Below are 13,147 nucleotides of genomic sequence, written 5' to 3'. Positions count from 1 at the left end.
TTTTAACAAAAATGTCTAAAAAAAGAATTCCTACAGGTGTAACCTGACAAATTACTCATGTAGTGTTTTATGAAATGATCCTTTACATGATGCACTGTGCTGTGTGGGAAGTGTTTCAAATATCCATCAAATTTAAAAGAACAACCTGATGATAAAAGAAGATAAGAAAATCATCATAAAAATCCCTTCATGTAAACCCTGTTGTGGTTCCAAATTCTTACTTCATGGGTGTTTATTTTGAATTGACGAAGTGAATGAGAGGAGTGTTCGTAGTAGTGTTGTTTGTTGCTCTCCTCCTGATATTCCTTTCTGATGGTATTTTGGACAGACACCTGAACTAGTGTTTATGACATGTTTTGTTAATAAAATGTAAATGTTAAATGTAATTCTTTGTCGATTGAACAGTGATAGTTTGTGGTTGTGAAATTTTATTTTGAAAATTGGTTTAATGTAATGGCAATGTGTTGTGAAAGCTTGTATTCTGAAAATGAACTTGACACTGTTGCCCTTTTCAGTCCTTCTACACACAGTTTAGAGGCTTTAATGAGTATGTCAGCTAAAGCTGACCATTATACTTCTAACAGAATATTTTATCTCAGCTATCAGTTGGGGATCTTTGTTTCACTCCTTATTTTTCAATGTGGGATTTGAATAATTGTTTATGAAATAATTCTACATTTGACTGTGCAAATACAAAGACTTTTGTGCTCATATGTCCTTCACTGTCATTGTTACCTTCATCACTTTATTATCATTTATAAATTTTTAATTTGTGTCGCCCGTAACTCACATCTCTAGTTGTGCAAGAAACACATTTGACTCATATTTCGGGGTGTACATAATTTTAAACATTTTCAATGTGTTTGAATACACAGAGGTTTTTAAAAAGTAATTTCAAATATCTTAAAATAAAAATGGTACCAAATATAGAAAATATGATGAATTCACGAATCAAGACATTAAGTAGAATCAGGTGTCTTGGTGCTGGGGTAAAACAAAAACCTGCATCCAAACTGGCCCTATTTACATAAGATACCCCTGCAACAAAAGCCAGCAAACCCAGCAACTCTCCAACACCAGGAGTGAGGATCACTGGCTCAAAGACATGCTTTTCATAGCACTTAAACTTCCATCTGTGTTCATTTTCTTACCTGAGTCTTCCCATAGTAGAATAACTAATTGTTTATAAATGTCTCAATTGGAAACAGATTGTATGACTACTAGTCACTTAACTGTGCCATTGGGGTGCATCCCCCTTGAGCATAGCCATAGATGTTTTAATACATGTTCTGCTTTAAAACTACACCTGAGTATTCATACGGGTGTAAAGCCCTACAAATGTCCTCGGTGTGGGAAGTGTCATTTAACTTGCCATCAGGAAATTCATGCAGGTGGAATGCCATACAAGTGTACCGTGTGAGACTAGTTTTAGTTCAAATTTTGCTCCTCTTGAGAATTCATACTGATGCATTTAGTGTGGTAAGTGGTTTTCTCAGTCTACTACATTAAATACACACAGAAGAGTCAAACAGGCAAAAAGCATGTGTTCTCAGTGTGAGAAGTGCTTTTTGACCACAAATCATGTAAATCGCCACAAGAGAATTCCTTCAGGTAAAAAGACTGAGGAGGGCAACCAGTGTGGGAAGTGTTTTTCTACAAAGTTTACTTTTGATTCATGCCTATGATTCACACAGGTGAAAAGTCTTTCAGATCTACCTAAAAAAAATCTCCTTTTAATGACCAAAACAGAATTCCTAAAGATATCCTGATGAATGTTCTCATGTATGGTTTTGTGAGAGCATACTTACATAATGCCCTGTGTATGGGAAGTGTTTCAAATATCCATCAAGTTTAGAAGAGCACCCTGACAATTCATCATTAAAAATCCCTCCATTTTTGGTGGTTTCCTGTATGTGGAGTGTTTTTTTTTTTTAGTGGAAGGAGTTAATGAAAGGCGGTAAGCTGAACATTTTAAAAAGCTGGTCGTGGCCTAGTTTATACTTACTCTCCTGGGCCTCCTGGCTCATCTTATTTTGAACAGAAATCTGAAACGCTGCACAATGACTGAGGCAAAGACAGATGCCAGTTTCCTTTCATAAGAAGTGTTTGGCAATTGTTCTTCAAAAAAAATTATTTTTATATCTTGTCAGTGTAAAATGTAATTCTTTGTGGATTGATGGGTGATATTTTGTGATGAAATTGACACCAGTGTAAAATTTGTTAGAAAGAAAAGTGTGAAAGATGTGAAAACTGGATGCAAAATGTGAAAAAAATGTAAACGTACATTGCTAACTTACAGTCTTGTATTGGCAGTGTAGAGGCAGTAATGTGTATGTCAGCTAAAGCTGATAATTCAGCTTCAGTACATATTTTTTACCGGACAAAACAGTTGATGTTTATTACACTGTGAATGTGCTCAAACCAAGGCCTCTAAACCATGTAAATTTCTGTGAAAACTCATGTCCTTCACTGTGTCGTTGCTTTCTCTTTTACTCAAATTTTAGTTCGATTCCTGTTGCATGTAACTCATAACACTAATGGTACAACAAATAAATTTGACTCACATTGGGGTGTGAATTCTTTTGATTTTAAACATTTTCAATTTGTTCGTATACAAAGTTTTTTTAAGTGATATCTAAAAATGAATAATTGATAGTTAAACCAAATAGGGAAAATATGTTTTTTAACACGCCACCCATCTATTATCTCACAAGTTACCCCACACCATTCACTCAGTCATAACTAAAGGCAATTTAGGCTCCAGTTAACCTACAGCATGTCTTTGGATTGTAGGATGAATCCAGATTACCTGATTGAAACTCTCATGGGGGGAGAGGAGAAAAATCCTCAATTGGGATTCAAACTCAAACCATGCTGCCCATTTTCTAACTCCCATTCAATTACTAGACATTCTGAAGAATGCATTTTACACTTAATTTATGGAGTTTCCAGGAGAGAAGTATTTGTAGTCCCAAAAATACAAATTTGGGTGGATGAGTGGTCATTAAACCCTAGCAGAAGTACCTTGGGCCAAACACATTGTCATCTGATCTTCAGTTTTCAAAGTCCATTTTACTTTTTTGCTCTCAGGAGGAATTTGCCTTGTTGGCAAATGCAGTGATGTAATATTTATTTTCAGCAGTGAATCTTTGTGAAACAGAGAATCGCATGTCTGTGTTTTTAATCAGTTGTCATCAGCGGAAAGAAAGGACACCAGTAAGCTTTTCAACAAAATTAATATGAGGCTTCTGCCAATCCAATCCAAGCGCACTTACTATGTTACAAATTGAGCTTATCAAAAAATGCCATTACCTGCAATATTTCAAACATTATTTGACATTGTATTAACAATTTATTAACATTTACATGTTATTAACTGTCATTGGCATCAGCATCATCAACAGCATCAGCATAATGTATAAATTGTTTAATGCTTCTTTGATGTTGTTGGTAGGCATATACGTACATTTTGTGTATCCAAATACCAATTAAAATATTAGTCAAGGCTCTTCATCAAAGCTGTAGCATCGTTTGAAATTTTGAGATACAGCCTGATCATAATTTCTTGTCACACACAGACTTTCTTGGGAATTGAAATTTACAGCCCCATAAACAGGCATTTGTTTAGCTTCCTTATGGAAACAGGACTTCTTATGAGGGTGTAGGATTTCAGGTAATTATTATTTATTTGTGTTATATTTTCTTTGCTTTTCTGTTTATATAACTGCGTGCTGGTTTAGTGGAGTTTAGTATCTTTATTTTATTTGTTTGTTTGTTTTTTCTTTGAGTAGGATATGATTTGGGGTTCATTTGCTTTTTTGGGGGAGTAGTTACAGCTGTCGTTGGGTCACACTCCAGACCAGTAGGGGGCGGTAAATGGCCAATTTATGTTTGTTTAAACGCCAAAAACGGCAAAGAAGATGATGGCGAGAAAAAAACGAAGCCCAGTTTTGGCCGATCGGCTCATTCTTGAGCATATCGTCCTATAGTAAGTATTGTTCGTTGCTCTAGATTCGAGTTTTATTATTTTTCTGTCTTTGTTTAACTCTGTCTTCTTCCGTGCGCCGAGTTTGTGACTGATTCGAGGATTCTGATTATTGATTTTGCAGATTGGGTTTATAGCCGTTTTATTTGGAAAACGAGGGGGAAATCAGGTAAGCTGTTTTTCATTAGGTAGATTTAGGCGAGTTGTATGGTTGGGGCAATTACCACAGCCTGCGTTTCTGGTTTTTCTAGGCGAGTTAGAGTTGGTCTAGTTAGTTAGGTTCGGAATATTTTCCCGTATTTTATTTGCATTATTTTATTTTATTAGCACTAACTAGTTTGCGTATAATTTGAGTCAACATTGACACTCCAGTTCGCTTTATTTATTTTTGTTTGGTAGCCAACCGCCGTTTTTCATTGTTTGATCTCCTGTTTTGTGGTCTTGTATGACGCAGTCGTTGTAAATACGAAACGTTGTAGTTCGTTCTGTTTTTCATGCCCGTTAATTTTAATCACTAGTAAGTCGCTATGCAATTTTTTTTGCTACCCCCATGTACCCTTAGACCATCTTGGTTACCTAGTCGTAACACATCCTGGACAGATGTGACTGCAAGCGAATCTATCACTGTGACCCCTCGCTGCACATTCGACTCCAAGCCCAGAGCGCTGTCCTAAAATTGGGATGGTAGGCATGCAATCCCGCCAAGTTACGCCTTGGCGTGTCGGCATGCCCCAATACCTACACAGCGCCAAGTTTGGCTCTTTTCAGGATTCCCTACATAAATAACCACAACGACCACAGACTGAGCACTTAAAAACATTTATTTCTGCTCCTTCTGAGATCTTTTCAGCAGACATAATTCACAAACTTCTTCACATGTTCATACAATAAAGCCCTAAACCTAGGGGAAACACTGGGCAACATTTCTTTGGAATACAGCTTGTTTAAGTTGTGAGCTAAGATTCAATATTGTTTCTTGCAACTTGGTGGCATAGATTTTTTATACAAAGCACACATGTTTTGAGGCTCTTTGTAAATGACTTCCCTGCTGTTTTAAGAAAAAACATTAAAAAGAACATTAAATGTTGCAGATAAAGGTTTTCTCCCTCCTCATGATGCGTGAGCGCCTCCTGTGGTCAGTCAGGCATCTGCAGGACAGCAGGGTCTAAAGAATGTGTCAGCTGCTTCAGTAGGACCTGTTTTATTAAGGTTAAATCCCTTCCCCTGTTTCCCTTCAGGAGCTGCAGTTCTGCACACCTTTGAGCAGCAGTATGATGCAGGCAGGAGTCTGTCTGAGACAGGACACTGAGACAACACTACCAGAGCTCACTGAGCAGCACAGGATCAGACAGAAAGAAGAGGAACTCAGTGGACTGGAGCCTGTCCACATGGCAGAGTCAGAGACAGAGTGTGCTGCAGGAGGACTCAACACACTGGAGCCAGAGTGTGTTACAGCACACAGTGGGGTCAGTGATGTACACCACACACACACATCACTGATTAAAACAGAAACTGATCTGGGCTCACCCCACACTGGGGATCTTATTAAGACTGAGAGCCTAGACTTTACAGAGCTGGGATATGCAACACATCTGCAAATTAAAACAGAAGCTGATGATGGAGGATTCCTTAAGGCAGAACACATCAGTGATGTACATCACGCACACTCATCACTAATTAAAACAGAAACTCATTTGGGTTCACCCCACACTGGGGATCTTATTAAGACTGAGAGCCTAGACAGTACAGAGCTGGGATATGCAACACATCTGCATCCTGACCAAATCAAAACAGAGGCTGATGATGGAGTATATCTTAAGGCAGAACACATCAGTGACTTACAAGATATTGATTGTGTTAATATTAAATCTAATCAAATGAAGTGTGAATATAGTGAAAGTTCAGTGAGTGATCTTATGAATGAAGGTGGTGTTTATGACAGAGACCAGACTGAACTAAGGCAATCTCCTGGAGAGCCAAACCCAAACTGTGAAAAAGAAGAATCCATAAATCATCACTGTGACAGAAACGGTGAAAATAAGTGTTCTCGTATAAAATATGATTTAAATGCACACCTCAGAATTCATACAGGTGAAAAGCCCTACAGATGTTTTGAATGCAATAAGTGCTTTTCCCAAATAGGTCATTTAAATTGCCACCAGAGAATTCATACAGGTGAAAAGCCATACAAGTGTACTCAGTGCGAGAAGTGTTTTCGTACAAATTCTTGCTTGAAAAAACACATGAGAATTCATTCAGGTGAAAAGCCCTACCGATGTATTCTGTGTGGGAAGTGTTATTCCCAAGCAGGTCAGTTAAGTAGCCACCAGAGAATTCATACAGGTGAAAAGCCCTACAAATGTCATCAGTGTGGGAAGAGCTTTTCTCAGATATCTAGTTTAAATTACCATAAAAGAATACATACAGGTGAAAAGCCATACAAGTGTACACAGTGTGAGAAGTGTTTTTCCCATATATCTAGTTTAAATTACCACCAGAGAATTCATACAGGTGAAAAGCCATACAAGTGTGCACAGTGTGGGAAGTCTTTTACTGCAAATTCTGTTTTAAATCAACACCTGAGAATCCATACAGGTGAGAAACCTTACAAATGTACTCAATGTGGGAAGTGTTTTTCCCAAGTATCTAAATTAAATTGCCACCAGAAAATTCATTCAGGTGAAAAGTCCTAAAAATGGCTTCAGTTCGGGAAGTGCGTTTTGGCTGCGAGTAATTTGAAAAGCACCCTGTGTGGGAAATGAGATTTTTCTACAAATCTCAAATTAACCTATGAAAATTCCTACAAGTGGACAGTCTTTCACACATCCTTAATGTTTTAACAAAAATGTCATGTTTATGACCTAGAAGAATTTCTACAGATGTAACCTGACAAATGTACTCATGCAGTGTTTTATGAAATTATCCTTTACATGATGCACTGCACTGTGTGGGAAGTGTTTCAAATATCCATCAAATTTAAAAGAACAACCTGGTAATAAAAGAAGATATCCTGATATTCCTTTCTGATGATATTTTGGACAGACATCTGATTTAGTGTTTATGACATGTTTTGTTAATCAAAAAATGTCATTTAAAATTCTTGTTAAATTTGTAAATGTTAAATGTAATTCTTTGTCGATTGAACAGCGATATTTTGTGGTTGTGAAATTTTATTTTGAAAATTTTGAAAATTGTTTGGATGTAATGGCAATGCAAGCTTGTATTCTGAAAATGAACATGACACTATTGCCCTTTTCAGTCCTTCTATACACAGTTTAGAGGCTTTAATGAGTATGTCAGCTAAAGCTGATCATTATACTTCTAACAGAATATTTTATCTCAGCTATCAGTTAGGGATCTTTGTTTCACTCTTTATTTTTCAGTGTGGGATTTGAATATTCTTTATGAAATAATTCTACATTTGACTGTGCAAATACAAAGACTTTTGTGCTCATATGTCCTTCACTGTCATTGTTACCTTCATCACTTTATTATCATTTATAAATGTTTAATTTGTGTTGCCCGTAACTCACATCTCTAATTGTGCAAGAAACACATTTGACTCATTTTTTAAGGATTTCATTGTAAAAAATAATTTTAAACCTTTTCAGTTTGTTTGAATAAACCGAGGTTTTTAAAAAGTAATTTCAAATATCTTAAAATAAAGAATGGTATCAAATATGCAAAATACGATGTACTTATGGTAGTTAAGCTAAATAGGGTAAATACGTTTCCTAACGTTCATCTGATTCAATTCCTAGACATTCTGATGAATCGATTCCATGCTTCTTTTGAGTTATTTGCAATTCACTTTTAATGAAGCTGCTAGAATCCTATTGTTTTGTTTTTTATTATTATTAGTGATTATTATTCTTACCCTAAAATGAATTGGGTGCATACCTGTGTATCGCGGAGCAGTGATACTTGGCTGGTATGTGCCTATAGCCCTGCACTATTCAGGTCATTGCAGTGACTTCTAATGGCCAGATGGTGGCAGTGCAATACAAGCATTTATGTTTTGGCTCCTAACTCCTCAACTGTCTAGAATTGAAATTCTCAACAACAAAAACTCTGGAATCAAAATAATTTTCTACCGATTCCTTGACTCACGGCGAAGCAAATGTATATTCCCAATTTAATTCGCGGAACATTTGATTTTCTGCCTTTTAGAATTTTTTTTGCCAAACCTACTTTTGTAAGCTAGTCTTGGGTCATTTGGCACTTTGTCACCAAATTGGGCTAGAAATAACTGCTGGAGTCTGAAGCTTAATACAATCAAACAATTTATTAACATTTACATGTTATTTAATGACATTAACTGTCATTGGTACCAGCATCATCAACAGCATCAGCATAATATATAAATTGTTTAATGTTTCTCTGATGATGTTGGTAGGCATATACGTACATTGTGTGTATCCAAATACCAATTAAAATATTAGTCAAGGCTCTCCATCAAAGCTGTAGCATCGTTTGAAATTTTGAGATACAGCCTGATCATAATTTCTTGTCTCACACAGACTTTCTTGGGAATTGAAATCTACAGCCCCATGTCTGGAGAATATTTTGATGTTTGATATGTAGAGGTTTACATGAAACAAAAATAATGGAATTTTATATTTTTGGCAATGAAAAAATGCCAAAAAATTGAAAATGCAAGAAGTATCCAAAGAAGATAATGATCATAGATTGCATATCAGTATATTAGCAGAAATAATGTGTTTATGCCATTTTAAAAAAACTGCCACAATGCTTTTCTTTTTATATAGGCTAACTGCTGGTTGGTTTAGTGGATTTTGGATATATTTATTCGTTTATTTTTTTCTTTATTTGAATAGGATATGGTGTTGATTTGGGGTTAGTTTACTTTCTTTGGGAAGTAGTTACAGCTGACTTTGGGTCACACTCCAGGCCAGTAGGTGGCGGTAAATTACCAATTCTTGTTTTTAAACCGCCAAAAAAAAGCTAAGATGATGATGGAGATATAAAAAAAAAAAAAAACGAAACGCAGTTTTGGCTTATTCATGACGTTATCGTCCCATTATAAGTATTATTAGTTGCTCTAGATTCGAGTTTTATTATTTCCCTGTCTTTAAGTCTGTCTTCTTCCGTGCACTGACTTTGTGACCGGTTCGAGGATTCTGATAATTGCTTATTGGGTTTATTGTCCTTTTATTCGGAAAACTGGGGGAAAATCGGGTAAGCTGTTTTTCATTAGGTAGATTTGGGCGAGTTGTATGGTTGTGTCACTGCCTGTGTTACCGGTTATTTTAGGCGAGTTAGAGTTTGTGTAGTTAGTTAGGTTTGCATTTAATTTGCGTATAATTTAAGTCAACATTGATACTCCAATTCGCTTTATTTTTGTTTGGTAGCCAACCGCCCATCGTTTCATCTCCTTTTTTGTGGTGTTGTATGACACAGTAGGCTAGTTATAAATACAAACCGTTGTAGTTCTGACAAATTAGTTCTGTTTTTCGTGTCCGTTAATTTAAATCTCTAGTAAGTTGATACACAATTTTTTTGGTACGCGCCTGTACCCTTAGACAGATGCGACTGCAAGCGAATCTATCACTGTGACCCCTCGCTGCACTTTCGACTCAACTCCCGAAGCGCTGTCCTAAAATTGGGATGGCAGGAATGACATCCCGCCAAATGACGCCTTGGAGTGGCGGAATGCCCCATGCCTACACAGCGCCGAGAGTTTGGCACTTTTCAGGATTCCCTACATAAATAACCAGAATGACCACAGACTCTGAGCCCTTAAAAACATTAATTTCTGCACCTTCTGACATCTTTTCATCAGACAGAATTCACAAAGTTCTTCACATGTTCACACAAGATATTCAATATTGTTTCTTGTAATTTGGTGGCATAGATTTTACATACAAAGCGTGCATGTTTTGAGGCACTTTGTAAACGACTTCCACGCTGTGGAAGAAAAAACACACAAAAAAGAACATCAAATATGGCAGATGAATTTAAAACTGATTTAAAAATTGACCTGAAACTTGGTATCACCCAGGGAGGGAAGAAGGGTTTCTCCCTCCTCATGATGCGTGAGTGCCTCCTGTGGTCAGTCAGGCATCTGCAGGACAGCAGGGTCTAAAAATGTGTCAGCTGCTTCAATAGGACCTGTTTTATTAAAGCTAAATCCCTTCCCCTGTTTCCCTTCAGGAGCTGCACTTGTGCACACCTTTGAGCAGCAGTATGATGCAGGCAGGAGTCTGTCTGAGACAGGACACTGAGACAACACTACCAGAGCTCACTGAGCAGCACAGGATCAGACAGAAAGAAGAGGAGCTCAGTGGACTGGAGTCTTTCCACATGGCAGAGTCAGAGCCAGAGTGTGTTACAGTACACAGCGGGGTCAGTGATGTACATCACACACACTCATCACTTATTAAAACAGAAACTGATCTGGGCTTCCCCCACACTGGGGATCTTAAGACAGAGAGCCTAGACAGTACAGAGCTGGGATATGTAGCCCATCTGCATCATGACCAAATTAAAACAGAAGCTGATGATGGAGGATACTTTAAGTCAGAACACATCAGTGACTTACAAGATATTGATTGTGTTAATATTAAATCTAATCAAATGAAGTGTGAATACAGTGAAAGTTTAGTGAGTGATCTTATTATTGAAGCTGGTGTTGATGACGGAGACCAGACTGAACCAAGGCAATCTCCTGGAGAGCCAAACCGAAACTGTGAAAAAGAATCCATAAATCATCATTGTGACATAAACAATGAAAATAATCAGACCACATTTATCCATAAAAGTACAAGCAGTTGCAGCAAACATATACATTCTCAGAGAATGAATGTGATAATTGAACCCCCTTTAATTAAGTCAAGTAAAAACCCAAGCCCTTTGAATGTCTTTCAATACAAGGTTATTCACAGAAATAAATGTGAAAAGTCATACAAGTGCATACAATGTAAGAAGTGTTTTCATACAAGATATGATTTAAATACACACCTCAGAATTCATACAGTTCAAAAGCCCTACAGATGTTTTGAATGCAAGAAGTGCTTTTCCCAAATAGGTCATTTAAATTGCCACCAGAGAATTCATACAGGTGAAAAGCCATACAAGTGTACTCAGTGCGAGAAGTGTTTTCGTACAAATTCTTGTTTGAAAAAACACATGAGAATTCATTCCGGTGAAAAGCCCTACCAATGTATTCTGTGTGGGAAGTGTTATTCCCAAGCAGGTCAGTTAAGTAATCACGAGAGAATTCATACAGGTGAAAAGCCCTACACATGTCATCAGTGTGGGAAGGGCTTTTCTGAAAAATCTAATTTAAATAACCATAAAAGAATACATACAGGTGAAAAGCCATACAAGTGTACACAGTGTGGGAAGTGTTTTAGTGCTAGTTCTGCTTTAAATCAACACCTGAGAATCCATACAGGTGAGAAGCCTTACAAATGTACTCAATGCGGGAAGTGTTTTTCCCAAATATCTAATTTAAATTGCCACCAGAAAATTCATACAGGTGAAAAACCATACAAATGCATTCAGTGTGGGAAGTGTTTTAACACAAAATCTTATTTAGATACACACCTGAGAATTCATAGAGGTGAAAAGCCATACAAGTGTACGCAGTGTGCCAAGTGTTTTTCCCATATAACTAGATTAAATTACCACCTGAGAATTCATACCGGTGAAAAGCCATACAAGTGTACACAGTGTGAGAAGTGTTTTAATAACAAATCTGGTTTAAATCAACACCTGAGAATCCATACAGGTGAGAAGCCTTACAAATGTACTCAATGCGGGAAGTGTTTTTCCCAAATATCTCATTTAAATTGGCACCAGAAAATTCATACAGGTGAAAAGTCTTAAAAATGTCTTCAGTTTGGGAAGTGCTTTTTGGCTGCAAGTAATTTGAAAAGCACTCTGTGTGAGAAATGAGATTTTTCTACAAATCTCATATAATTTAAGCAATGAAAATTGGAGTGGACAGTCTTTCACACGTACTTAATGTTTTAACAAAAATGTCATGTTTATGACCAAGAAGAATTCCTACAGGCGTAACCTGACAAATTACTCATGTAGTGTTTTATGAAATGATCCTTTACATGATGCACTGCGCTGTGTGGGAAGTGTTTCAAATATCCATCAAATTTAAAAGAACAACCTGATAAGAGAAGGTAAGAAAATCATCATAAAAATCCCTTCATGTAAACCCTGTTGTGGTTCCAAATTCTTACTTCGTGGGTGTTTATTTTGAATTGACGAAGTGAATGAGAGGAGTGTTCGTAGTAGTGTTGTTTGTTGCTCTCCTCCTGATATTCCTTTCTGATGGTATTTTGGACAGACACCTGAACTAGTGTTTATGACATGTTTTGTTAATAAAATGTAAATGTTAAATGTAATTCTTTGTCGATTGAACAGTGATAGTTTGTGGTTGTGAAATTTTATTTTGAAAATTGGTTTAATGTAATGGCAATGTGTTGTGAAAGCTTGTATTCTGAAAATGAACTTGACACTGTTGCCCTTTTCAGTCCTTCTACACACAGTTTAGAGGCTTTAATGAGTATGTCAGCTAAAGCTGACCATTATACTTCTAACAGAATATTTTATCTCAGCTATCAGTTGGGGATCTTTGTTTCACTCCTTATTTTTCAATGTGGGATTTGAATAATTGTTTATGAAATAATTCTACATTTGACTGTGCAAATACAAAGACTTTTGTGCTCATATGTCCTTCACTGTCATTGTTACCTTCATCACTTTATTATCATTTATAAATTTTTAATTTGTGTTGCCCGTAACTCACATCTCTAGTTGTGCAAGAAACACATTTGACTCATATTTCGGGGTGTACATAATTTTAAACATTTTCAATGTGTTTGAATACACAGAGGTTTTTAAAAAGTAATTTCAAATATCTTAAAATAAAAATGGTACCAAATATAGAAAATATGATGAATTCACGAATCAAGACATTAAGTAGAATCAGGTGTCTTGGTGCTGGGGTAAAACAAAAACCTGCATCCAAACTGGCCCTATTTACATAAGATCTGACACCCCTGCAACAAAAGCCAGCAGAGCCAGCAACTCTTCAACACCTGGAGTGAGGATCACTGGCTCAAAGACATAGTTTTCATAGCATTTAAACTTCCATCTGTGTTCATTTTCTTACTTGAGTCT

General features: G+C 36.7%; 1 protein-coding gene and 1 long non-coding RNA gene across 2 annotated transcripts; both read left to right on the top strand.

Annotated features, from left to right (window-relative positions):
* The first annotated feature begins 3,911 nt into the window (after window positions 1-3,911).
* On the top strand, window positions 3,912-5,390 carry LOC118220033. The gene is made up of 3 exons (XR_004763896.1): window positions 3,912-3,988; window positions 4,110-4,154; window positions 5,224-5,390. It is a non-coding gene; the product is annotated as an uncharacterized LOC118220033 (long non-coding RNA).
* Window positions 5,391-5,396: 6 nt separating this feature from the next.
* On the top strand, window positions 5,397-12,711 carry LOC118219985 (zinc finger protein OZF-like). The gene is made up of 2 exons (XM_035403567.1): window positions 5,397-5,451; window positions 10,160-12,711. The coding sequence occupies exon 2, from the start codon at window positions 10,193-10,195 to the stop codon at window positions 11,834-11,836; it is 1,644 nt and encodes a 547-aa protein (XP_035259458.1). The 5' UTR covers window positions 5,397-5,451; window positions 10,160-10,192; the 3' UTR covers window positions 11,837-12,711.
* The last annotated feature ends 436 nt before the right edge of the window (window positions 12,712-13,147 follow it).

The sequence above is a fragment of the Anguilla anguilla genome, chromosome 2 (assembly GCF_013347855.1).
Source record: "Anguilla anguilla isolate fAngAng1 chromosome 2, fAngAng1.pri, whole genome shotgun sequence".
NCBI lineage: Eukaryota > Metazoa > Chordata > Actinopteri > Anguilliformes > Anguillidae > Anguilla > Anguilla anguilla.
The sequence above is the reverse complement of the archived record's forward strand: the minus strand, read 5'-3'. Positions and strand labels throughout refer to the sequence as shown.

Bases quoted from the DNA above. Each gene is read 5' to 3' on its own strand.
- LOC118219985 (XM_035403567.1), top strand. From the start codon at position 10,193: ATGATGCAGGCAGGAGTCTGTCTGAGACAGGACACTGAGACAACACTA.